The sequence below is a fragment of the Colletotrichum truncatum genome (assembly GCF_014235925.2).
Source record: "Colletotrichum truncatum strain CMES1059 chromosome Unknown Contig_0001, whole genome shotgun sequence".
Lineage (NCBI taxonomy): Eukaryota > Fungi > Ascomycota > Sordariomycetes > Glomerellales > Glomerellaceae > Colletotrichum > Colletotrichum truncatum.
In genome coordinates, this window is record NW_027222398.1 from 7,318,135 (window position 1) to 7,342,449 (window position 24,315).

At 49.5% G+C, this 24,315-nt stretch overlaps 7 protein-coding genes across 7 annotated transcripts; 4 read left to right on the forward strand and 3 right to left on the reverse strand.

Annotated features, from left to right (window-relative positions):
- Positions 1-3,174: 3,174 nt before the first annotated feature.
- On the forward strand, positions 3,175-4,197 carry CTRU02_202043 (urease accessory protein; the record flags this gene model as incomplete). The annotated part of the gene is made up of 2 exons (XM_036725404.1): positions 3,175-3,215; positions 3,279-4,197. 2 exons carry the CDS (start codon positions 3,175-3,177, stop codon positions 4,195-4,197), a joined length of 960 nt encoding a protein of 319 aa, XP_036583082.1.
- A 595-nt stretch (positions 4,198-4,792) lies between these two features.
- CTRU02_202044 (TFIIIC transcription initiation factor complex subunits Tfc3) lies at positions 4,793-11,006 on the forward strand (the record flags this gene model as incomplete). Its single annotated transcript, XM_036725405.1, has 2 exons — positions 4,793-4,859; positions 5,032-11,006. The coding sequence occupies 2 exons, from the start codon at positions 4,793-4,795 to the stop codon at positions 11,004-11,006; spliced, it is 6,042 nt and encodes a 2,013-aa protein (XP_036583083.1).
- A 512-nt stretch (positions 11,007-11,518) lies between these two features.
- Positions 11,519-12,569, reverse strand: CTRU02_202045 (ubiquitin-conjugating enzyme; the record flags this gene model as incomplete). Its single annotated transcript, XM_070203967.1, has 2 exons — positions 11,519-12,101; positions 12,163-12,569. The coding sequence occupies 2 exons, from the start codon at positions 12,567-12,569 to the stop codon at positions 11,519-11,521; spliced, it is 990 nt and encodes a 329-aa protein (XP_070062549.1).
- A 759-nt stretch (positions 12,570-13,328) lies between these two features.
- CTRU02_202046 (uncharacterized protein) lies at positions 13,329-13,609 on the forward strand (the record flags this gene model as incomplete). The annotated part of the gene is made up of 3 exons (XM_036725408.1): positions 13,329-13,418; positions 13,484-13,508; positions 13,569-13,609. 3 exons carry the CDS (start codon positions 13,329-13,331, stop codon positions 13,607-13,609), a joined length of 156 nt encoding a protein of 51 aa, XP_036583085.1.
- A 165-nt stretch (positions 13,610-13,774) lies between these two features.
- Positions 13,775-15,129, reverse strand: CTRU02_202047 (cyclopropane-fatty-acyl-phospholipid synthase; the record flags this gene model as incomplete). Its single annotated transcript, XM_036725407.1, has 6 exons — positions 13,775-13,966; positions 14,024-14,162; positions 14,217-14,332; positions 14,388-14,592; positions 14,668-15,028; positions 15,120-15,129. The coding sequence occupies 6 exons, from the start codon at positions 15,127-15,129 to the stop codon at positions 13,775-13,777; spliced, it is 1,023 nt and encodes a 340-aa protein (XP_036583086.1).
- A 700-nt stretch (positions 15,130-15,829) lies between these two features.
- CTRU02_202048 (p-type ATPase) lies at positions 15,830-20,685 on the reverse strand (the record flags this gene model as incomplete). Its single annotated transcript, XM_036725409.2, has 17 exons — positions 15,830-16,113; positions 16,160-16,308; positions 16,367-16,517; positions 16,572-16,617; positions 16,665-16,788; positions 16,840-17,072; positions 17,124-17,258; positions 17,320-17,402; positions 17,458-17,790; positions 17,870-18,023; positions 18,078-19,006; positions 19,065-19,196; positions 19,246-19,312; positions 19,365-19,499; positions 19,544-19,888; positions 19,936-20,487; positions 20,548-20,685. The coding sequence occupies 17 exons, from the start codon at positions 20,683-20,685 to the stop codon at positions 15,830-15,832; spliced, it is 3,990 nt and encodes a 1,329-aa protein (XP_036583087.2).
- Positions 20,686-22,236: 1,551 nt separating this feature from the next.
- CTRU02_202049 (nucleosome assembly protein) lies at positions 22,237-23,775 on the forward strand (the record flags this gene model as incomplete). Its single annotated transcript, XM_036725410.1, has 5 exons — positions 22,237-22,283; positions 22,403-22,482; positions 22,564-23,274; positions 23,336-23,655; positions 23,725-23,775. The coding sequence occupies 5 exons, from the start codon at positions 22,237-22,239 to the stop codon at positions 23,773-23,775; spliced, it is 1,209 nt and encodes a 402-aa protein (XP_036583088.1).
- Positions 23,776-24,315: the final 540 nt, after the last annotated feature.

Genomic DNA, 24,315 nt, shown 5'->3' on the forward strand with positions numbered 1-24,315 from the left:
GATTGTGGCAGGAGTTAGATACTGGAGGGCAACTGGCTCGTGTTGTCGTGTCCGATAACGACTCGATGATCAGCAGAGCATGTCGTGTAAGTGGCCAGAGACCAGTGCTTCTTCTTAAATCTTGCAGAGAATGGAAACGCTGCAGTGTGCCCAGAGCTGGTATTTGAATGAAGTAGGTTCAGAAGCAAAGGTTTGTAGGCCCCAAAGGTTTGATGTCTTTCGTGCCTTGTCTGTCGGCGGAGTTACAAAGAGTGTAGAAACTAAGACAGGAGCCTGCAGAACTAGACGGTTGCGGAGACCCCGATAGACGAGATTGCTGATGAGAGATGTAGTGAGACAGGCACGTCAAATGTAGCTGGGTGTTCACCCTTGAATAGCTCAGGTGCCGAGAATGACAAGCACAGCCTTTGAGCACTACAAAGTCAGGTGCAGCTGAGTTGAACACCTTGAGGTCGGGGCAAACGAACGCAGGGAGGGTTAAGTCAACGCGGGATGGGCAAGGAATTATAAATGGCTAAACGGCAAGCGGATCCGAGCATGTTGAAGATCAGAAAAGATGGTCGAGAACAGACTTTGGACCTGGGAGAGGGGCCAAAGACCTAAGCAGGCATGGGCAAGGTACCTCTGTCAAATGAAAGGAAAGGCAAGGTGCTTTTACGGCGTAGAGTAGCGCGGACTAGCTGATGAGGAAGAGGGCTTAAAAGGCGAGACACAAGCGACAAGTGTTGGGGACGAGGGATAAGGTCGCCCACGCCCCTGTGGAGGGAAACGGAAACCAGGCGCCGGATCCCAGGAAAATGCTGTACCTAGTCAAGCCTTTTTCGTTTCCATGTTGGCGGTTCATCATCCCTAGCAGTAGCAGCCAGCTAAGAGGCACCTTAGTCAGTCATTGGCGCACACAAGCATTTTCTGGGCACCCGACTCATCTTGTTTCTCTGAAATACTTTGCACGGGCAAATCAATTCTGCGAGACGAGGCGAGCCGGGGGGAGGTGGGTTGAAGGGTAGGTAGACAGGACAGGGTTGGAAGGGTGCCTTTCTAAGTCAAGGGCTGGCCTGCCATTTGGAGCTTCTATTTGCCTCATGGTGGGGAGGAGAAAGAAGACCTGGAGAGGAGTTGCTGCTGGAAGAGAGTAGGCAACAGACAAGGTGCGGGGCTCGGGACCCGAAGAAAGCGTTGCTGCGGGTGTTTCTGTTTCTGTTTTGCTACCACAGCTGCCACTCGCTATTCGGGACAGCAGGGCACCGGGCGTGTCCCAATTGTCATTAGCAGCAAAACTAGAGAAACCATATGTGCTGAAAAACTAAGGTTGTTCGGCATGCCCCTCAAACCCAAACCCCGTCGTGTCGTGTCGGAATGTGTGAGTCGTATGGCGAACGCCGGTCCATCAGGGTCTGGCCGGCAAGACATCCCTGGGGCCTGCAGCAAGAGGTCCCTGTTACTGCTTACCGTACTCGGATACCTGAAAGGGTACAGTAGACCCGTCCTGAACAAGGGCATGATTTGGCCTCCAATCCCATCCACCCTAGCATGGCTGACCTTGTACGCTATTGCAGGTGTTCCCCAGTCTAACACTTAGTCAGCCCAGCGCCCTCCACAGCTGTTTGTTGTGGACAATCTATCTCACCCCCGCGTGGGGTCCGTGCACGATCTACCGTGGTCAGAAACCATGCTTTCCTTTGCCTTTTCCCCCATTACCTTCCCGCCCCTGCCTCCTTCCTCCACATCTCCCTGCCAATTATGGTACACCAATTGCCCAATACATTCGCAAAAGTCAAGGTGTTCTAGGCACGTGGCGCAGCTAATAGGCGGATAACTCAGCTAAGCACCGGATAGGATTGTCGTGGACCACGACCAGCTGTTCCCACCTCTGTTTTCTCATGGGATGTTTTCCGCTGTGCAACTACTACGTAGCTTGGCGCCTGAACCAGGCCCAGCAGGCGAAGCCACATTTGCCTATGAAATGTGCGCTGGGCTACGCGTGGGCAAAACCAACACCTGCACCAACCACTAAACAAAACCATACATCCAACCATCTGCTGTGTTGTCGTGGTATGCTTGATATGACTGGACGAGAACGCAAGACCAGACGAAGCGCAACTTGAGTTACCGCAATAGCAGGAAAAAAGGAAAGAGAGATCATCTTAGTGTAGATGAGGCACCCTGTAATGAATCAAGGCAAATGTGAATGCGTACACCTCTTTGTCAGGCGTCAACACTGAGACACGCTCGAAAACATCGCCCAGTGTCACATGTTCAGATGATCGCAATTGACTTTGCTATCTTCTCTTGACGGTACTTTCCCGTACGTCTCCACCTTTGCTTTGGAAAGCCCAACATGCGAAACAGAAATCGAGCCTGAAGCCTAAGTGACGGCTCACGGGGGGTTGTGGCATATCGGGCTATGGGACTCGCTTTCAAAATGACAGCAATTTGAACGATTTGATAATAGTTCTCTGGCCGTTGTTCTCAATCCGCCCCGAGAAGAAACGCCTAGTGTGCATCTGTTCGCCTCAGAATGTGAGTGCATTCCTGTAACCTGTTTTCGATTACGCCCTACCTTACTTTATTGTACAGGACGACTATGTTTGTCAGGCAAACAAACTTTTAAGCAAACCCCTAACATGACACGAGCAATGTGTCGATTCCCATCACGCCTTCTGCTTGAAATTGGACTCACTACCAGTTCTACCCAGTGGTGAGAGGTGTCGTTTCCTACAAGTATGAAGTGTAAGGCTGGACAAGAAGTAGGCTCACTGTATAGCACGTGGCAGGCTTGATGCAGCAGCGCGGGCATTTATCTTATGAACTCATCAGACCAATTTTTGCTTCGTGATGGGGATGAATGTATCTCATGTGCACAGGTGTCAGCCGCGGACATCAGGTGCCAAGCTGCCAGCGCGTGCATTCCCGTGTGTGATCTTTTGACTGGGGATCGACTCTGGGGTGTCTCCCAGCAGACCCCTGCGCTGTTTTGGAGCCTAGAAACAGGGCGGTTTCAGGGGCCCCGCTACACCTTATCGGATAAGTTTTGTCTCTCTTTTTTTTTTTGGCCGGCGCCGTTTGATTATCTAATACACAAAAAAATCTTACTGCCCCCTTGATGTCTTCATCTCTTCAATGCTGACGAATATCTGATGAAAGTTTTGCATTCAAACAAGCGCATCATCCATAATGCCTCACAAACACACTAGAAGGGAGCACGACCCATCATCGTACGTTGTCTTCTTTCCTTGAGTAGATCGTTCTGCGAACAGTTACTAAGTTGTTGGTGATAGGTTCGACCTTCCACCCAGTCAGGTCGCTAGACCTCTGCCTGTCAACAAGGGTCGCAATGCTCAACAACCTGCTACAAACACAAAAACACAACACGACGGTATTTCTAAGAAAAGAAAGAAGCGCTCTGGTGACGATGACACTCCGAGAGCCTTCAAGCGCTTAATGGCGTTTGCTCAGGGCAAGAAGCAACGTTCAGGCCTGGATGACGGTCAGTTCACAAACAAGAAGAAGAGTTCGAAAAAGACGGAGAAAAAAGAAGAACCTGGCGTCGGTACCACGAAGGTTGAAATGCCTACGATCCGCCCGGGAGAGAGAATGTCTGACTTCGCTGCCCGTGTTAATGCAGCTTTACCGTTATCCGGGCTTGTCACGAAGACAGTTAGAGATGGAAAGGATCCTGTTGGACTCAAGGTTCAAAGAACGCGCAAGGAGCGCAAAATGCACAAGCTCTACGATCAATGGCGCGAAGAGGATCGCAAAATCAAGGAGAAGAAGGAAGAAGAGCTTGAGTTGGCTGCTGAACGAGAGTTGGATGAAGAAATCAACGGTGGCACTTTTGGCACTTTTGGCATAACGCGGGCGGATATGGATGAGCCTGGGCAGGTTGGAAAGAAGAAGAAGAAGAAGGGTAAAAAAGGCAAGGGCGCAAACCATGAAGACGACCCTTGGGCTGAACTGAAGAAAAAGCGAGGAGAGGCCAAGGTAGGTCTTCATGATGTTGCACAGGCGCCCCCGGAGCTTCCAAAGGTCGCTAGAGAGAAGTTGTTAGTGCGGGGCGCTGCCGTGGATGTCTCCAATGTGCCAAAGTCTGCAGGAAGTTTGCGGAAGCGCGAGGAGCTCCAAGGAATCCGAGAGGAGTTGGTTGCTGCGTATAGAAAAGGAAGAGAACAGAAATTAGCTCGATTCTCTTCTTCTTAATAGGATACCCTGATATTTATGTCAGTTGAAAGAACTGCCGAGGCGCCAAAACGACATAAGTTTGTCTAAATGCGAAGGACGAGCCACTATACTTGGCAACAAACTATAACATTCAGGATGTTTTTATAAGAATCTGGATTTCCAAAGGAACGCATTGCACTCTAAGATTTTCTGAAAGAGTACACATTAATTTTGACAGCCTCCCGTTTAGATAATACGTTGGACGGCGTAGGTCCGTTGTCTCACCTGATTGCTTGCTCATTTGATGTCACTTATGTTAAACACTGTCACGTGCTATTGGCTCACAGCGGAGCCCCCCAGCCACACCCGCCATATCCAATACTGCGTGAATACGCAGTGCCAGAGCCAGTGGGAGAAGGTGGCGCCGGGCCATTGTCCCACTTTCTTGCATGTCAAGAACTCTGGGCGGCTCAAACCCAAAAATCCCGTCCCGAAGGAATTTTTGACTAACGCAACGCGCGAATCGCAAGGAACCTGGGTTCGATTTTCCGTCGTTGACCTCAAGTACTCAACATTCTCGAAATATCTTTCTTTTTGCTCTTATAAGAATGTCAAAGCATTACGGTTTCCCATCATGTCGCGCGATCTGGAGCGATTGATAGAGTCACTTATTACTGACATTTCATGCTACGGCGACTTGGGTGAGTAGATCTTGCTTTCTCGGTGGTTAGAGCCATGTCCCTCAATGAAGATTAAGAACTCTTTGAGGTTCGGTAATCACGCTGTCATTGCAAGCACGATGGCCCTGAAAAATCCTGTTCATGAAAACGGCTGGTCAGGCTTTACTAGACTTCCCTTATTAACTCTTAGCAGGATGCACCGTTTCTCATGTACTTGAATCACTCAGCATCTTTTATAAAGATGCCCAAGAGAAAAATAATGAGTTCGGACAAGCTTCTCAGTCGGTCTTGGCGGAGACCAATCAACTTTTATGGTCCACGGCATGGGATTGGCTAAGGGCAAGGAAAGATATTTCAGTTGGAGTGAACCGAAAATGGAACCATCTGTCTTTGTCGGACATTCTCGACATCCCAGATCCAGATTCACAGGATACATCTGCAGTCGTTCCCACCTCCTCGACAGCACATAATGACAGGATCAATACTTCAGATACAGGTGACGCCAAATCCAAAGAACAAAGCCAACTCTTCCTGCAGCTGGGCCTGCCCCGCAAGCGACCTCGGATGTATGTTTCTGAGGATCGCATGTGGGAATCGATCGCCGGTCATGCTCCGGATTACCGAAGAGTTCCGAGGCTAGAATGGATGGCCTTGGTTGGTATTGCATCTACGAAGCAGCACGGTATTTTGCAGGGCGACTTGGGCCGGCTTGTGGGCCAAGACAAGCGCTCTCTGCCAAAGAGAACCGATGCTCTTGCGGAGAAAGGCTATATCTCAAAGCGCACGACTCTTGTACGGGGCACCAAAACGAGCAAAATGTGGCTAGCCCGTTTTGCTCCAGCACTTCCAACAGATCCCACGAAAGCTGCTGCCGGCATTCCAACCACAGTTGATATGTCTCGAGATGCTCTCGCTCGTGACCTCGAACCTGTTCCATGGCGTGGAAGGTGGATTGGGGACTCGGTCGACTACATTTCTTTGGCACAAACAATAATGGCTGTTGTGAAAGCCTATCGAATCATTAGATATCACGACCTGCGATGCAAATTAGGAATCTTGGGTCTCAGGTGGCAAATGAAGGTTGCTGCAAAGACATGCCGATTCTTTGTCCAAACTGGCGCTATTCAATACGTCGGTGCTACTTTGTCCGGCAAGTTATTTAAGGACTGCCTCAAATTCGACCATGATCTCACTCATGAGGACTGGGCGGCTTACTTGGCTACTGGAAAACAAAAGAGCTCTTCATTGTCCACTGACGGCCTTGGAGGTACTGACTTTTACTCCGTCGATGGGGCCCACTCATCAGCGCCAATTACAGATGCCACGACAGATTCAACGTCTAGCACTCATCGTACATGCAGCACGAAGCGTATGGCCACTTGGACGGCTGACAAGCCCTTAACCTCCACTGTTTTTGACAATATCCTTGGGGCCGGCACCACGGGCCTCTCAAACAAACAGATAGGTGACTCGACTCTGGGCTCATCATTCAGAAGGTATCTCTCCTCTATTTCATCGACATTGGCTATTTCTACGCTTCAGCCGAGGCACCTGAGCCATTTCCAAGTCCTGAGTGAAATGCACCGCAAGGGCAAGTCGCAACAGTACCGATACTTCGCTCCACAATTGCAGGAAAAGACAGAAGATATTCCAGCTGAAGAGAACGGAAATGAAGTGGAGGCTGCCGATAACCAGCTTATAACTAATTCAGTCACTAAGGAACAGTCCACTAAAGGCCTCGGCCCCTTGTTTCCGATACCTGCTGTTACACCAGACGCTGCTCACGCTGTTAGAGGTTTAACGTATCTAGCCCAAGGCCCTGGTAAAGGAGCAAGTGCTGGTGGCTTGAAGCGTAAGGCTGATGCTTTACATTCTCCGCGTGCAAGTGAAACTCAAGATGTTGGATGTCGGCGTGCGAAGCGGGCAAGAGTATCCGGCCAGACGCACAACGAAGTTCAGGATGATGATATCTCGTCAATGATCAGTGCAGAGCCTGTTCTTGCATCATCTCCAAGATTGTCTAGTCGCAACTTGAGAAGCCGACTGTTGGCTGATGCAAAACCAATCTCGTTGGTGGTGACATTAAAAGTCAATCCGCGCGTGTTGTTTGATATCATGCGCGCGGAGACAAGACACGCAGACGGCGAGATGACGACGCAACATATCGAGGCAGAGTGTGTAAACGAGGCAATCCCGCATCCTTTGGCACGACCCAAGTCAGATACATCGTTGGCACAGGGTACAGCTCTTAGTCAAGAACTACCAAAAAGCACTGCAGTTCTCAACGATGTCGCCATTGAACAAGAGTCAATAACTGTAGCTCAGAGTGGCATCGATCAGGACTTTGAAATGGACGCGTCCCAGGTCTTGGACGAACATCCAGCTGGAAATTCCCCAGTAAGACGCGGAGGTCGACGGAAGCAGAAAAGCACACACAAACGAGGACGCTCCGGCCTTGTCAAATGCGAAAAGTGTGGGGGAACATGGAAGAATGATGTTGGTCTGAAGTACCATCTCGAGAAGTCTCGGACGACCTGCAACCCGAACTATGTTCCTCCGGCTCCAGGCTCTACGGCAACCCCCGAGTTTATCAACAGGCGATCAACTTCAACAAAACATGTTGTCGCACCTCGCCAGGTCAAATCTCGGCAAACAAATATGACCACTACCGCAACAGTTGAAAGCCATGCAGGCTCGCAATTGCACAGTTGTTCACCAGATGGTACTATTTCTGATCTGGACAAATCACAAGGCCGAGGAGACTTGACATTTGGTCCAGGCAACGTGAACGACCTAGCCTCAACTGGTAGCAACGTGCCTAGAGACAGAAGTATAAGGACGTCGCGACCAAGGTGGTCGAACATATCCTCTGAGATGAGATTTGGGTCCCGAAATCGTACGGCCGAACGGCGCTTAGTCTCCAAGTCCTTTCAAACCCTTCAGCCTCCGGTATCTATCATCAAAAACCATGTGTACGGCCTAATCGACGATGCAGCTGTCAGCGTTAGAGACATGCCTGCACAGCATGCCCCTACTCAGACATCATTCCGGCGTTCACGACTTGATGAAATACCAAGGACAAGCATAGCAAATCGCCGCGGCAAGTCGTTGGCGAGCAACGCTGAAGTCGACGAGGCATCACCAACAGCGTCCGTTGTGGAACGCTGCAGCGATGGGCGGCATGACTCGACCCCGAACCCTGATAAGAAGGGTCTAGCGCATGGTCCAGGCACAGAAGGCGCACAACCATTATCCACTCCTGCATTTGAATTGTCACATGCGGAAGCAGTGCGCGCCAGTATCACCGCTGGTGGAGCTACGGCAGGCCAGGTATCTGACGTTATGGAAAGGATTCTTTTGCATATCCTTCACACAAACGGCGGGGTTTTCCCGGGCGGTCGTTCCGTATGGTATGCTGCGCTTGCCACATGGGAAACTGCTTTCCCAGCTGAACACCCTCCAGTTCACCAGTGCTACAAGGATGCACTGGCCAAGCTGGCTAAGGGAAAGCAGATCATCGTCAGCACTCATGCCTTCAAAGATTCCAGAGGTATGATGGCAAACTACCAGCTACTCAGAATTCCTCAGGTTGAGACATCGTCTTCAGTGGCTGTTGCCATGAAAGCCAAGATTATAGCAGCTTATCCCAAGGCATACACACCGCTGGCATTTACCCCTAAGGTCGGGTTAACTGACGAGGACAATAATAATGCACAGCCTGTCTTTTCCAGTCGGCGAAAACTTGTTCAAGGCATCGAGGTGCTTGATGCACCTTTTTACGCCAACAAAGCAGCGAATGAAAGGCCACCAGCCCCTTGCGATGGTGGTAATCAGACCCCACGAAAACGTAAGAGGAGGATGGTTACAAAAGAGCAAATTACGCACACTGAGGATGAAGGCCCCGATGGTACACGACGCAGGGACGTGTTCCGCTTCTTCATGGATGGTGACGGGGTAGCACGAAATGGAACAGAGAGCTCTAGCTCACCAGGCGATCCAGATGGCGGGTTTAAAACTACATTGGTCTTCCTGAAGCCCAATACTTGTTTAGGGCAGGAAGTATCGGAGGATGCCAGACGCGCGTTGTTGCCCCCCGGTTATCCAGCCTCTGAGCCAACATACCCTATATTTATGGCTGAAGATGCAGTGCCAAGTAGCTACATCGTTAACTTCGCCGAAACGAATACCATTGTGGGTAGCAACGGTGCCTGGCCTGCCTCCAACAATGAGCTATTTGAAACTGAGGATTGCAGCCTGACCATCCGCGGTTGGATGCCAGATTCTCGATGGTTCTTGAGGCAGAACTTACCACAGGACTTGGCTGACATGGTTAAATGGCGTGGTCGACCACGATCGAGGTTTCCTACCAGCGATCAGTGCTCAGAGTTTGCTGAACAAGTTGATGCCTGCTTTGACTGGGAGTTATCGAACGAAGGGATGCGGCTGATGCTAGCAGAGTCAATAGCTCCAGACCACATTTTCATCAATCTCGGAGTTCAAGACTTCCCAGCCGAATGGCAGAATCCCCCTCTTCAGTGGAGCTCGTTCAACCAGCTAAGTCCGAGTGCTTTGTTCGATTTGCATATTTCGGAGCCTGCAACAACCATGACCGATCGCCTCTGGGGTGGTGATCTTGGCCGACAGAGGAGACGCAAACGAAGACAAAAGCAACCTGGCACTGAAACTAAAGAACTTGTTGTTGGCATAGATCTAAAGATCAGATCACTTATAACCCTGCCTAAAGACACAGATTTGAGAGACGGGCCCAGGCGAGGTAGCGGGCTTGACGAGACCAATGAGACGGTCCTAATAGCAGCGTTTGTTGTAACCCGGACCCTGCTAGGTGGCGCCGATAGAATTATTGAATGGGGCCTGATGATGACCTTATTTCCTGACATGGCGCTTAGCGCCATGAGACGATTCTGGTCCAAAGCTCGAAAAGATCGGAGAACGTTCATCAACCAACTTACCGAACGTTTCCAGATTCAATTCATTTCCGCCTATGAGAGTAACGAGTTCCCGCCAATCGACTTCGACAATTACGTTGACTATGATTGGGCTCGTTTAATCAAGTGGACTGCCGGCCTGATTGAAGATTCGGTCGAATTGCCTGCTAGCAAGGTCATCTTGGACCACGAATACTCACTTGCCCCAGCTTGGGCGGATGTCGATAACTGGCGTGACGACTACTACAACTTTCAGATGTCCGTATTCAACAGATTTGAGGCTGCTACCTCACGTCCGGCAACTTCCCTCATTGACAGAAATAACACGTTTGCCCAAGAATCGAATGCAAATGACTTGGTGACGGCCATGTCCTGGCTTCGCTCTCTTTGTTACACACCGCGCGACAAATACGCACCCCAGGACATCAGGAAGAAGATGGCCAGTATAGGAGGCGGGGACGAGGAGCGTATCCAATTAATGCTTGAGCAAGCGGTTGAGGTCCTTCAGGGTCAGGGTGTTATAACGGATAGCAAGTTGAAGGCACTTGAGGGACGCCCGTACCGGCTCACGGAGACTTTCCTTCCAAGGTTCATGAAATGGACGCATGAGCATAAATTCTTGGATGCAGCGAGGTTCAAGTCCCGTCTTGACAGTAGCTTTCGACGAGGCGAAAAAATCCGCATTCCCTACGTACTGAAGGATGGCGAAGTCATGGCAATGATGAATATGCAGTCCAGTGGGAGAGTTGCTGTTACAACAATTGACGTCCCCAGTATTCCACTTGGGTTTGATCCGGGCAACTACGAAAGCAGAAAATATCCAAAGTCATACTACAACTTTGGTCTGGAAATAGCCCCAACTATGGCTTACGTTTACGATGAAAATTTGGATGTCATCCGAAAGGCCAGAAACAATATGCCTCCACGGGAGAGCCAAAATCGAGCCGTTCCATTGTGGTCCGACTTCTTCGGTGAGCTTGACAAAGAACGCTGGTCCCAGGTCCTTGGCGCAGTGGCATTTGTCGTAGCGACTCGGGGTCCTCTAGATGTTTCTTCTGTCTGCACAGTGTTAAAGCCATACCTGCAAGAGTTCGAGGTTCAAATGGTGTTTGATTGGGGAAAACGTAACGGTGTATTAAAAGAGATGACACACGGAACAAGTTGCACAGTAGACGAGTGGTGGTGGCTTCTTGTGGGACGGCAACGAGACATCGCTGTATAGAGGCAAATTTTGGTCAATATGAAATGCATAAATCTTGTGAAGACAGATGCCCATATAAACCTCTTTGAGCGTCGTTGGAAACCAGAAAATTATGTGAGTTGATAGCTAGTGGCATAAAGTCATTTACGGCCGAATCAAATCTTCAAAAAAGAAAAAAAAAAAAAGATGGACAAATGCTGCCACTGATAACTCAGACGCGTCTGTTTCTTCACTTCGATGTTTGTCATTTCATTGTTTGGCAACTATAACAAAGGATCAATAGCACGCCACTATGCCTTGAAGATGGCGTTATAAATTTATTTCATTCCGCTTCGGCTGTTGTCCTGGAAACTGTGCCAGTGTCACCAGTCGCCCATGGCCAGTGCCCGTATAATAGGACAGGATAACTAACTAAGCTAAATGAAGTATCATGAAGCTAGCTACCTGGTGGGTCAAAAGTCATAAATGCTGGAGGAAAGACAGATAAGAAATGAACTAGGCCCTTATAGACAACATGAGTTCCCATGCTTACGCTACAAATTAAGCACAACTTTTACTATCATGGCCAACAGAAGTACCACTAGGACAACTATGGCTCGATCCACCCATAGCGGCACGCCTTCATCATGAGGGCGTTGATGAACTTGCCGAACGTTTGGTGCCGGAGGTAGCGAGACTGTTCTTGTCGGCGTAGGTACCTGGGCGTGACGAGCGATACGAGAAGTTGCGGCTGGCGGTAAAGTAACATCCGTTGGATGTGTATCAGGTGTTGTGCGAACGAAACCTTCGGCGAGCTCAGCGCTTTCACTGTCACCCTCACTGCGCTGTGGAGCGTCTGACGCGGTTGGCTCCTCTACAGGATTTGCTGTATTGGTCATCTCATCCTTCCAGCCCATTTTCAGCTCTGCAGGTACCGCAACCTCAGAGGGAGGCTCAGACGAGCCGGCAACGACTTTGGCACCCTCTTCACACTCTCGAATGATATCGAGGTTCGTCTTAGCACATATCGAACATTTGAACGAATGTGATGCTGTTGCATGGCGCTTGCGCACGTCGTCGCTTGTCTCGAGGCCACCTAGCTGACCTCTGGGGTCGGTCTCCATGAAGCTGCGTAACCTAATATAGAGGCAGTGAGCGATTGAATTATCTCATACATACTATGAATATGGTGGCATACGCAACCAATGCTGTCCTTACACCCCAGGCGGGCTGCCATGTCTCCTCATGATGGCCGCTGATACTAAGGCAAATTTCGCGATTCGTCTCGAAGCGACCGCTTGGGGTAAGGAATCGGAAGCTAGGAGGACGGAGGGGATAGGTAGGCGGTAATACAATGCGGCCGTGGTATATACCGTCGCTGTATGAGGATTTTGGAGGTCCGCGGAAAGTAAAGTGCCACTCGAAGAGGTCGGATTCTAGTGGGGTTGCTGTATAATCTGGTGATGGCGAGTTGGATAGTTCGGCGGCCTCGCGTACTGGGAATTCATAGGTTAGATGAGAGCAGGCGCGAAGAAAACAGATGGAAAATTCCTTACGTATGCGCCGTATCGTAGGAGATTTAGAGTTGAATTTGGGAGTAGCCATGATGGCAATTCAGGGACACAACTGGTTGCCCTCGATTGATTCTTCTGGATTCTCTCTTAAAGGGGAGGGACACTGACTTGTGAAAGGGAGAAAAGAGAGAATTTAGGGCTCGTGGCTCTGCCAGGAAGGTAGAATAGAAAGATTTGGGTATAGAATAAGTGTTGCGTTAAGTTTGGCCTAGAGGACCAATTCGGCGTAGGAGGTTGAGAATAGGTGGCTCGAACTACCTACGTATGTCGCGACAGGGGGGGCGCCCTCATTGGGTTTGAACGTCGCGGAATCAACGACTACTTGTCGCCGCTAATTAATAACAAGGGGGTCGGTCCTTTGTCAATGAGTGGTACGGCAGTCAAAGAGGCCTGAACCCACCCCACTCACAACCCACAAAGCTCCTGAAGGCCGTGGAGGTGCTCCACCTTCAGCATGCGGTTGTACAAGGCACCTTCTAAATGTACTTCCTGCTATTGGCCCAGGTTCCTGGCTCGATGCGTCTTACCTAAGCAGACAAGGCTGGGTCCCACTCCTGATTGTCGTTCTTGAACAACGCTTTCGACTGTCTGTTACGCTTGATTCCTCTGCCATTAGAGTATCTCTTTGCCTCTCTGAGTCGGACTCGACCTGTAATAGGGATAAGGTAACATTCCAAGTATTCAAATTCATCACTTGGGAGACGATTGAATCCATAACAGTTGCTGACGGGAACTCTCCCAGAAAAGGAATCACCAACTTCCGAACGACGCGACCGGTCACACCTTCATCATGTACCCCGGCCCCAAGCCTCCCACGCCTCATGTGCCTGGCATTTACCGCTACACGGCGACTGCTCTGGGCGCTGGCATGTGGTTTTTCGTGCGTCTCTCTCCCCAGATTTGACGACCCAGTCCCGTTTTACTGACATATTACACCCTTGGAAGCTGATGTACCGCGCGAAGAAAGATGGTGGGCTTGATTCCTCCGGAAGATAGAATTCATATCATTTGAGCTAACGAAGCTACGCAGGACCCGTTTTGCTGGGCTGGAAGCACCCCTGGGATCATTAGCTTGCACACTTCGAGACGGAACTCTGGAAGGGAAAATAGAGCTTGCACAAGAGAAGCTGCAAAAACAGTTGGTCTGGGGTAGAGTTATCTAGCAGATACCAGAAGAGAGCACATGGATATACTATGGTTGCGACATAATGAAGGCTAAAACAGCCGTTGCTACATTTAGTTGGCCTTCTCGAAGAGGTAGTGTGCCACACCCCAAGTGTCACCTCCTTGAAAGGCGAACAGCTCTGAACACGCCATATAGAATATCTGCCATCGATTGTACCATACGCTGGCGTTTTCCTCCCCATACGTCTCGACCAGGTGCGGCCAGATTTCCTTCTTGTGTGCTAGCATCTTTCGTAGCCAGTCCTGTAAACCAGTTTTAGACTCTGTATTCAATGCAAAATTGAGAAACACAAGACATACCTCACATGTTTTGGAATAATGCTGGCCATTGACCCACCATTGCTTCTGGATCTTGAGATCCCCTTGGAAGAAGAGGAGCAAATCCGCAGAAGGCATCGTGCCACCCGTGAAGAAATGCGTCGTCATCCAACCCTCCTCACTAAGTTCCCGGTGTAAGCGACTGGTCGACCAAGTGCAGGAGGCATAGACTCACTAGTCATAAGGCGTTGTCTTGTGCGCAAAAATGTGGACAAAGAGCTTGCCGCCTGGTTTCAACGCCCGACCAATCTTGGCCATCAGCAGCTCATAGTTCTTCATGTGCTCAAAGAGCTTGATTGATATCAGTAGCCATTAAAAACAAGCATTTGGGTTGCAGACGGCCTACCTCAATGGACACAACGCGGTCAAATGACTCAACATCAAATTCGTGGTCAACAACGTTGCCCGTGATGACGGTGAGGTTAGTTAGCCCCTTCTCCTTTGCCTTGGTATCGATATACTCTTTTTGCGTTTTGGAGTTGGAGAAGGCCGTAACCTTGGAGTTGGGCAGGACTTCTGCAAAGTACAACGCACCTGACCCCCAGCCACAGCTACACATTCTTAGTTAGCCAGAGGCTTGCAAACACTACCTCGACTCTCAATGGTTAGAGTAAGGTAAGACTAACCCCAGATCCAAGACACTCATGCCATCCTTTAGATCAGCTTTGTCAATATAAGTCTGTAGCATGGCAATCTCGGCCTGTGCCAGCGTTTCGCCGCCTCTGGGATACAAGCAACACGAGTACTTCATACGTGGGCCGAGGCAGGCAGCTAGAACACCGGTGCCAACCTCGTAGTGCTGTTTGTTGGCTGTACCAGTCTCAATTGCAATAGGTTGCGCACGCAGCTTCTCGATGAAGTTCATTTTTCGCTCATAATCTAGGCTGAGCGATGTGCTTGCAATCGAGTCGAGACGCTCCTGAAGCTGGCGCCGTATGCCAATCCTAATGACAGCATGGGGCAGGTAGCCACTGTCTAGAATCCAGTCTACATTTTGTTACTAAAGATCTGCTTCACGTTTGATAATAACATTTTTTTCATAATGTTGTTCGATACGGAAAAGCATTTGTTAGCTTACCCATGTTCATATTGTGAGAGTTGAGATAAGACGCCTGGTATCGTGTAAGACTGGGTGAGGAGGTTCTGAGTCCGCTACGTCCTCGGCTTCTAAGTGAGATGAAGTGTGATTCCCACCGTCTCCCTTCTGTGCTTCTACGGATGCAATTGTCCCACTTCGAAATCAGGACCTAGTCCAAGTACGTGGAGGATTTTCGTGCAATCTACGGCTTCGTATCTCAGGTGCAGCTTCGTTGAGCCAGCGAATCGTAATCAGGGCCGTAGGAACAGAGTATGAAGTGAGTGTGTAAATTGGAGCTGGACCAATGGGCACCTTTTTGAATAGTATCGCTTGCTCGTGAGGTTGGGCGTGACAGGTTGTTGTCGATAGTGTCTGAGGCGAGTCGCAGCGGCAACATTGGCCGCTCGGAGCCGGGGCGACCCGCTTGGGCTAGCTCGGCACCGGAATGTAGGTCAAGTGGAGCATGATGACACGTCCATTTTGTCTGTCTTCTTTGTTGCCTTGTCTTTCATGCTGGAAATTTTTTTGCTTCTGTGGACGGAAATTAACCGCATAGATGATATTAGGTAACTGTTCACTTGCTAAATTGTAGGCCGTCGTTTGATTATGGTTGGTTTCTGCAATCGATGTGAAAAGACGCGCTTTGTTGAGAGCTAAGACTAGACTATGCGACGCTTCAGAAGGCTTTCTCTAACCGCCAAGTCACCTAGTTACACCTGCATATTCTCCAATATGACCTTGTACTCCTTTCTCTGTTTCGGGGCTTTCAACACTTGTTCCTTAAAGCGCCCAGCAGCCCGAGCCAACTTCTGGAAAACATATTTTTCCGAGGTCCAAGCTACGATCAGATAGATACCGCCCAAGAGAATCATGAAAAGCTTGAAGTCCCAACTGGTCTTTGTCAGTTGCATCAGGTGCTTTACAAAATGCGCAGGTCTTATAATCATATGAAGAGTAATGACAAGGGTGGCTGTAACGGTAACCATGAAAGGCCCTGTGCCTGGTTAGCAATTAATTCCTCTTAGACATGTTTAACTCACAATTCTTCAGCGCCCTCTCCCTGAAAGGAGGGCCAGCATTGAGCACTACTCCTGCCAAGATATACTCGAAGCACGATACCAAAAATAGTACCGTATTTTCTGAATTTTTGATATTGGACTTGTCATGGTTGATACGGGGAGGGATATACCTGCCAAGTCGATCAGTAATTCGCGTGCATTTTAGCCTCGCTCGCCCGGGGCATTTACCATGGCTGCTCTCGCACAGCTGTATAGACAACAGCTTGGATGGCAATACAAATGACCATTTGGCCTAGTAAGGGTATGAGAACTTTTCGGGACACGAGGTCCGCCGTTGGACGTTTCCGCGATAACACGGGGAAGGGCCCTGCCCAGCTCACTTGGATCGAATATCAGTATGCTGCATTGGTGTACACTACGATTATGCACTTACTGAAGACGGCAATCGGTAGAATTAAAAGGAGGTCAATGAATAGAAACTGCCAGGTGCTTAGTATGTACTCTTTCGATAGGGAACGTGACTGACTTGGAAGTCTCCGAGGTTTGACGCCGTTGCGTAAAGGAAGCTGACCGAGGTGAATTGAATCGCTGAGTAAAGGCTCATGTACTTGAAGCAACTGAAACTCGTCACAAGCGCTGCGCGTCCCTCCCTACAGCAAGACATTGGTTAACTCTTCATCGCAACGATGCGTTGAACTTACCGGATGACTGTAGGCACGCATCCAATATCAAAGACACGAGAGGTAAAAGGTGCTGCAACGGAGGCCTCTGCTTCTGATAGCGAGATGCCAACGTCTGCGGCCTTCAGAGCACCGCAGTCATTGGCGCCGTCGCCACAGAATCCACAACAATAGCCAATATCTTGTAGTTTTTCAACGAGTTCATGCTTTTCATCTGGTGACATACGCGCAAACACCCTACCACGAACAAGCATCTAAGCTTGTCAGTAAATGATACATGGATTGTACTAATTGGACCAACTTACCCTTTGCAGGACAATGGGATGTGCGAAATCCACAATCCAACGGAACACTTCGCCACTAACTGCTAGCGAATAATTGCGAATATCATTGATATTATATGCCAGTGACGCATCGACATTTGTTGGTGGTGCCGTCGGCTTCATTTTACGATTAGTATGGGGTTTGGCAAAAAGATATGTCTGCCTCATGGGGACTTACAAGCAATGTTTGGTCGTTCAGTTGGAACGCACTATTGTCGATGCTTTCCCACTGTAGCCGTGCCTTGGGGTCACCAGCATTTCCTTCCCCCTGTTAGTCAACATAACAACCGTAAATGTTTAGACAAGCTGTGCTTACCCTCAATGAACCTTGGTACGAAGCAATGCGCCGTTTTGTTAATCAGATTGCATTCGCGGGCAACACTAATGGCAGTCAAGATGTTGTCACCCGTAACCATAGTTGTACTTATATTGGACTCCAAGAGCTCATTCAAGACAGATGTGGTAGTGGGCTTCAGCTTGTTTTCGAAAATGATGAAGCCGATAAAGTCCAAGTTAGACTCTGCTTCATGTCGCTTCATTTTCTGCGCTTTGACCCAGCTTAGCTTAGGAATGTGTCGAGTCGCACATCCAATAACGCGATACCCCTTATGCGTGTAGTAGGCGAGCTGTTCATCGTAGTCAATAGGAACTGTAAGGCAAAGTACAAGTTAGCAAACTATCCATAATAGTACGTGGTGAGGTTTTGCTGCAGATTTTGGACCACATACAGCTATCGTCCCGGCAAATCTCCCGCATACATTCAGGCGCGCCTTTGACGTATATATCCCCACTTGGCTTTCCAAACTGCCGAACAACAACACTCGCTCTTCGAAGTTGAGAAACGAATTCAAAAGACTTGAGGACTCCAAGCTCTAGAGGTAACTGATGATGGAAATTAGTCCAGCTTTGCACGTGAGCATATGATCCATTACATACCAGTTGATTACCTTCGTTGCTCTCCTGCAACAAGCCACTATATTCCGCAGGTGGTCTAGCGACAGACGGGGAAAGGCCTCCTTGGTCCTGGTCATCTGCTTCATTTGGGCTTTGCTTGCCCTCCTCAAACGACCACCGGGTGAATTCGAACATTTTCAGGTCGAGTGGATCTCCTACCAATTGATCATCAACAGACCTCAAGGAGTGGCATGTTGCCATGGTAAACAGAGCGGCCTCAAGTTTCGACTCCTGAGCCGCGCCGCCAGTCTCTGGTGGGCGCGCAGACAACAGATATGTAGGGTCTGACAAAACGTCGGTAAATCTGCCTGTAGTTCCTGAGGCAACGCGTACGCCCAATATATCCAATCCATCTTCCGTTAACGTTCCTGTCTTGTCGAAACACATTATATCTAGTTTGCCACCCACGTTGACGCGCTGAGGACTGATGCAAAATATCTGCTTCTTCTTCAGCCTGCTTAATGCAAAGTTTGTTCCGATCGTAAGAGTCGCCGGTAACGCCGGAGGCACCACAATTGTTATTAGATCGAGGGCGCGAACAATAATGAGATGCCAAGCCAAGTGCAATCGTAGGAAATTGACAAAGGATGCGATAAAACCAAGGATGGCTACGACAGCCATAACACTAATGTACCGGAAAGAATCGCGGTAGAACTTGAAGCCCGAAGGTTTTGGGAAAAGCATAGTCCGAACCAGGGAACCCTTTGTGGTGCTAAATCCTGTCCTGACAACGAGTGCAAGGGCAACAGCGTCGCCATCCCGGTCTTCTTGGGGTCGCCGAGCTCGAATAATTTTAGTGCCACAAAAGAGAAAATGCTTTGCAATCTCAGGAGAGACCGTCGGCGCGGCCAAGTCCAAGCTACACATGGTCTCTTCAGTAGCAGGTGTTTTAGAGACAGGAACCGATTCGCCTGACAGAAACCAGTAAGCAAAGCTTGCCAACGGGAGAGGAATGTCGATTGCAATTACCAGTAAGCATGCTTTCATTGACGATACAATCCCCACTTAGAAGAAGACCGTCGCTTGGAAACTGAGTAAGGTTTGGATCGCTTACTTCGTACACATCGCCGGGCACAAGTTCACTTGAAGATACATATCGCCCTAGCATAATTAGATCAGGGAATCTTAGCCAAGTTTGTCTGTCACTTACAGAAGCCATTTCGGAGTACTCGGACGTCGCATTCAAAACGAGAGATTTCTCGGAGCCGTCTCATGGTCTACAGCAATAAGAATTAATGCAGCACATCTTTGTTGAGAAAATTTACTCACAGCCCGGGTCTCAATAAGAGTTGTGGTGATACTACCAAACGACATCAAGAAGATGGCGACAGCGTAATAGTAGTATTCGTCAAGAGACCAAAGAATCAAGCTAGCAATTTGGAAGACATAAAAGGGATGAAATACCTTGATGGTCAGCACTTTAACGTATAAAGGTCGAGGTAACCTACTTCATCTACAAGAAGCTTCGGTATTGACTTCTGTTCGATATCGATGAGATTGTTGCCAAAAACCACCTCACGAAGACCCTTTTCGTCGCTGTCTATGCCACTTCGTGCGGTACGGGGGTCTGCCCAGCTCGGATCTACCCATCCGTTGAACATTACAAACTTGTCCCTTTGCTGGTTATAATAGAGGCGTACATAGCGGTAATTCAGCATGCGAAGTTCGGTGATGATGGGGTCGTAGTCATCATCCATCATGTATCCCTTCTCACTAGAACCGAAAATGGTAGACATAGGTCTCCCGTACAGCTTCTTGTCTACGCCCAAGACAGCGAATTCTCCCCATTGGTTCTAAAAGTGTCAATCCAGAGGCCGTTTCGAGAGCAGTGAGCACTTACCTCTATAACCACCCAGTCACATTCGGCCAAGGGACTCGCACGTCCTAGCAGCCTCACCTGCCAACGCGGAAACCATCGCAGCAACAGCCACGAGAGGCCAAGAGTGCAGGTACAAAGAATAATGTAGACAATAAAGCCGAGGGAACTCGTTCGAAAACCCGCTATAGCAATTGTGAGGTCCTCGTTTACCATATAAACTTTTTGGCTTACTCGTCCGTCACCACCTAGGCTCTTGCTCGTTGTCACACTATCCCGACGCAATAGTCGATCATGAACAGAAGATCGTGAGTGTGTTGAAGATCTCCTGTGATGCAGTATGTAGTCATCTTCGCCTGTGTCGCCATGTTCAATGTCGGCTTCGCTCTCATCCTCGTCGCCAAAAGTAAAATCACCAACATCAGAGATGCTTCGGCGTTCCCCTTCCAAGGTTGGCGAAGGCTCAGGCTCGTCTTGGTAATAGGTAAAGCTCGTTGTTGAGTCTGCACGGGGTCTGCGATGGGAGAAGGCGGATACGCTAGTTGGAAGGCTTTCGGCAATCGGCCCAGAAAAGAGCTGGTCACACACATGGTTAGAGATGATACACGCCTGCTGTAGTGGTCCAACAAAGCTAACCTCGTCATGTGCCATTTCGACCTCCTCAAATATGCTCGTGCTGCTCTGGTTTGAATTCAAACGGTACAGCGGGCTATGGCCATTCGTCCTCGGGTTGGACGAGGCCCGGTGGTGCCCTTGATCCGGAGGCTGAGCCATGGCAGCCTCTTTCTCGGGAACGGGGTTGCGACGTTGTTTCGAAACGCACCTTAGGTAGTGCAGTGTAAAGATACGTGTCGAATTGGCTTAACACTCGACTAAAAAGACGCAAATTGATAGGCCTGGTGGAGAGGGCGCATGGCAGCTAAATAAAGCTTCACGATGATGAGGTAGTCGACTTGACAAAACTTGGTCAACCTAGGGAGGTGCGTGACGTAGAGCAACCCTCGAACAGTAGGCTTTGGGAGAGAAGTGAGGAACACCAGATGTCCGCGAAGGCGACGCAACCCGTTGTCGCTATGTTCAGCGAGCGGCGCTATGAATCAAGTTGACCAGCCCTGAGCTCGCACCTATTTCTGTAAATACTGGTGGACGATTAGCGTATTCTAAGAGAGGATATGTGAGGCAAGGTACGTATCGCGCGTCTAGTATTCGTCGTGCGACAGTACTGTTAGAGGCTGCCCCAAATTCCCAGCTTAGCGCATCAGGTAACCGAAAGCGAATCAGGTGAGAGGGTACATTCCCCAAGGCAAGGAACCCCGATAAGAGACTTGATCAGGGCAAGCTGCTGCTTATCGATTAGTCTCTCTCTCTTTCTTTCTACCTTCCCTCCACTTGCGGGGCTGTCTTCCCTACAGTACTTATCATACGTGACGATAAGGAATATCTAGAATCGCAGCGATAGGAAGAGAGGTGCTGGAAAACTCGACACAAATATTGGGTAAACAAGTGCAACTTCCAAAGCAAATTAGAAAACACCTAGTAAGCAAAGCAGCTGCGAAGGGAGGCAAGAAGATATAGCCATGCTGTTTTTAGGATCTGGATTGTAGTGAAGCAGCATCATTGCGGTCTGTCTGGTGGCCTTGTAAGATCCAGATATTTCGGCGCCTACTAAACTTTGTCCCCTACCTTGACTACGAAGTGGATCAACCTCAAGACATCTTCGTGGAGGTGTATAGGCATCAATCTAGCCTATGTATTAAACCATATCTGGGTCGTCCACCAATATGCAACCTGACAGATGATTATTTAACCAATATCGATAACACCTGGTTGTTTTGGTGTCTGTGACCTTACCGCCTACTTGGTTTGGTCAAGTTCGGTCAGTTTAAAAGCGTACTTTGCCCATGCCCAGGGAAATGATGCAAGGAAGCGATGAGCCAACTGGAAAGTGACGAGGTATTGAGGTAAGGAGCCCCTGGCCTTAGGCTACAGAGGTTAGGTAAGGAAGGCTGTCAGTAATACTAGTAGGTCGCCGTAGTCCATTGGAGCCCACTATGCCGGCCCTGTCCGTCCACTACTCGTGGAAGGTGCCTAGCAGCGGTGCCCGCCCCAACGGAGAGAAAGCCTCTCTCCCATTTTTTTTTTTCCACCGCACATTGCCCCCCACCAAAATAAAGGTCGACTGGACATCTACAACCTTCCCACTCCCGGCATCCGCGTCTTCTTCCCTGTCAATCCCATACCCTTCAACTGGGAAAATTTCATCCCACTTCACTCGCATCTTCACTCCATCGTCTCTTCCCAAGGCTTTAGAGTCGAACGCACACCATGGCTGAGCCTATTCGCAACAAGCGCCTTGACCCGGCCACTGCGCCGTAAGTATCTGACCTGCGACGGACTTTGCTTGAGTGGCGACCCCTCGCTTGCTTTCGCTCGTCCTGTCCTCCTATACATTGGAAACTGGCAGTAGCTAACATTGATTTTCTCTTTGAAGTACGCCTCAAAACACTCCTCTTCAGAATGCGCCCATTTCGTCGCACGCCCAACAGCCTGGCGTTGCCAGCATTAAGGAAGGTGTGTGCCCCTCTTCCGTCTGTGACCGTCACCCCTGCCCCTCTTTCGGATCGTGACTGACGTGCGAATGCCCCATCATAGAGGACCTTGACCGCGCTGCCGCAGCCTCCATCTTCGCCCAGAACCCCAAGCTTGTCCAAATGATTCAGGGTAGACTTGGCTCTCTTGTCGGTCGGTCCTCCGGATATATCGAATCTCTACCCCCTCAGGTGCGCCGTCGTGTCGCTGGTTTGAAGGGCATCCAGAAAGAGCACTCTAAGCTTGAGGCCGAGTTCCAGGAGGAGGTTCTCCAGTTGGAGAAGAAGTATTTTGCCAAGTTCACCCCTCTTTATGAGAAGCGTGCCAAAATTGTTAATGGAGGCTCTGAGCCCACTGAGGAGGAGATCAAGGCTGGTGAGGATGATGATGAGGAGGAACCTGAGGAGCCAGAGAAGGGAGAGAAGCCAGCTGAATCTTCTGAGCCTGTCTCTGGTATCCCCGAGTTCTGGCTTTCTGCAATGAAGAACCAAATCTCTCTTGCTGAGATGATCACCGACCGCGACGAGGCCGCCCTTAAGCATCTGGTTGATATTCGCATGGAGTACCTTGACAAACCCGGTTTCCGTCTCATCTTCGAGTTCGCAGAAAACGAGTTTTTCACCAACAAGACCATCACCAAGACCTACTTCTACCAGAGCGAAAGCGGTTACGGTGGTGACTTCATTTATGATCACGCCGAGGGTGACAAGATAGACTGGAAGGAGGGCAAAGACCTCACCGTCAGAATCGAAAGCAAGAAGCAAAGGAACAAGAGTAAGTTGGACTGGCGCAACTGCCGGGCCTGTAGGCCATGTCCACTAATTGTGCACTACAGACACCAAGCAGACCCGTATTGTTAAGAAGACGGTTCCTACCGAATCGTTCTTCAACTTCTTCTCCCCTCCCCAGGCTCCTACAGAAGAAGACGACGACGCCGCCTCTGACATCGAGGAGCGCCTCGAGCTCGATTACCAGCTGGGTGAGGATATCAAGGAGAAGCTTATCCCACGTGCGATTGACTGGTTCACCGGCGAGGCACTGGCCTTTGAGGAGTTGGATGACGATGACTTGGAGGGCGACTACGACGATGAGGATGATGATGACGATGATGACCTCAGCGAGGACCGCGATGAGGATGAGGAGTCTGAGGATGAGGTAAGTGTCCAGGCCCAATCAAGAAGTCGAATTTTGACGAGACGAGTAAAGACTGACTTTAAGCGACAGGATGATACGGGCAAACCCAAGCAGGAGGCGGCTGAGTGCAAGCAGAGCTGAGCGATGCAGACATGTGTCACTTGTTGCTAGGTCGCTGATATTCACGACGATCGAGACTTTTAAGAAAATGCGAAGATCCGACAAATGTTTCCGCATCTACAGAGGTGACGGCGGTTAGGCTGTGCGTTATCTCAGCATCTTGAGGGTTGAGCCAAGCAGTACCCCTGAAGAAGGGCTTCTGCTTGATAGATGGTAATTGACATTTCGCTCCCAGGTTTTATTTTCCCTCTGAGAGGCACGGCTGCTTACGTCCTGGTCATGAATGATGCTGTACGTTGCTGCTGAATGGGGAATCGTAGAACAGGGTTTTTTTCCAGTTTCATCTTTCATGTAAGACGGGTTAGGGACCAGCATTGGAAGTAGTAGAGACAGCAGACAAGGTCGAATGAGAATCCCTTCCCTTCATTGTGTGTAGTTTTAAAGGCGATGGGCGAGTAAAGTAAAGTGATCAGTAATACGGAGTTCTTGGGGTAATCAAGATACCCGAGTGAGTCAAAACATATGGCATTCAGAGGGTATACTAGGAGAAGATGTGGCCAG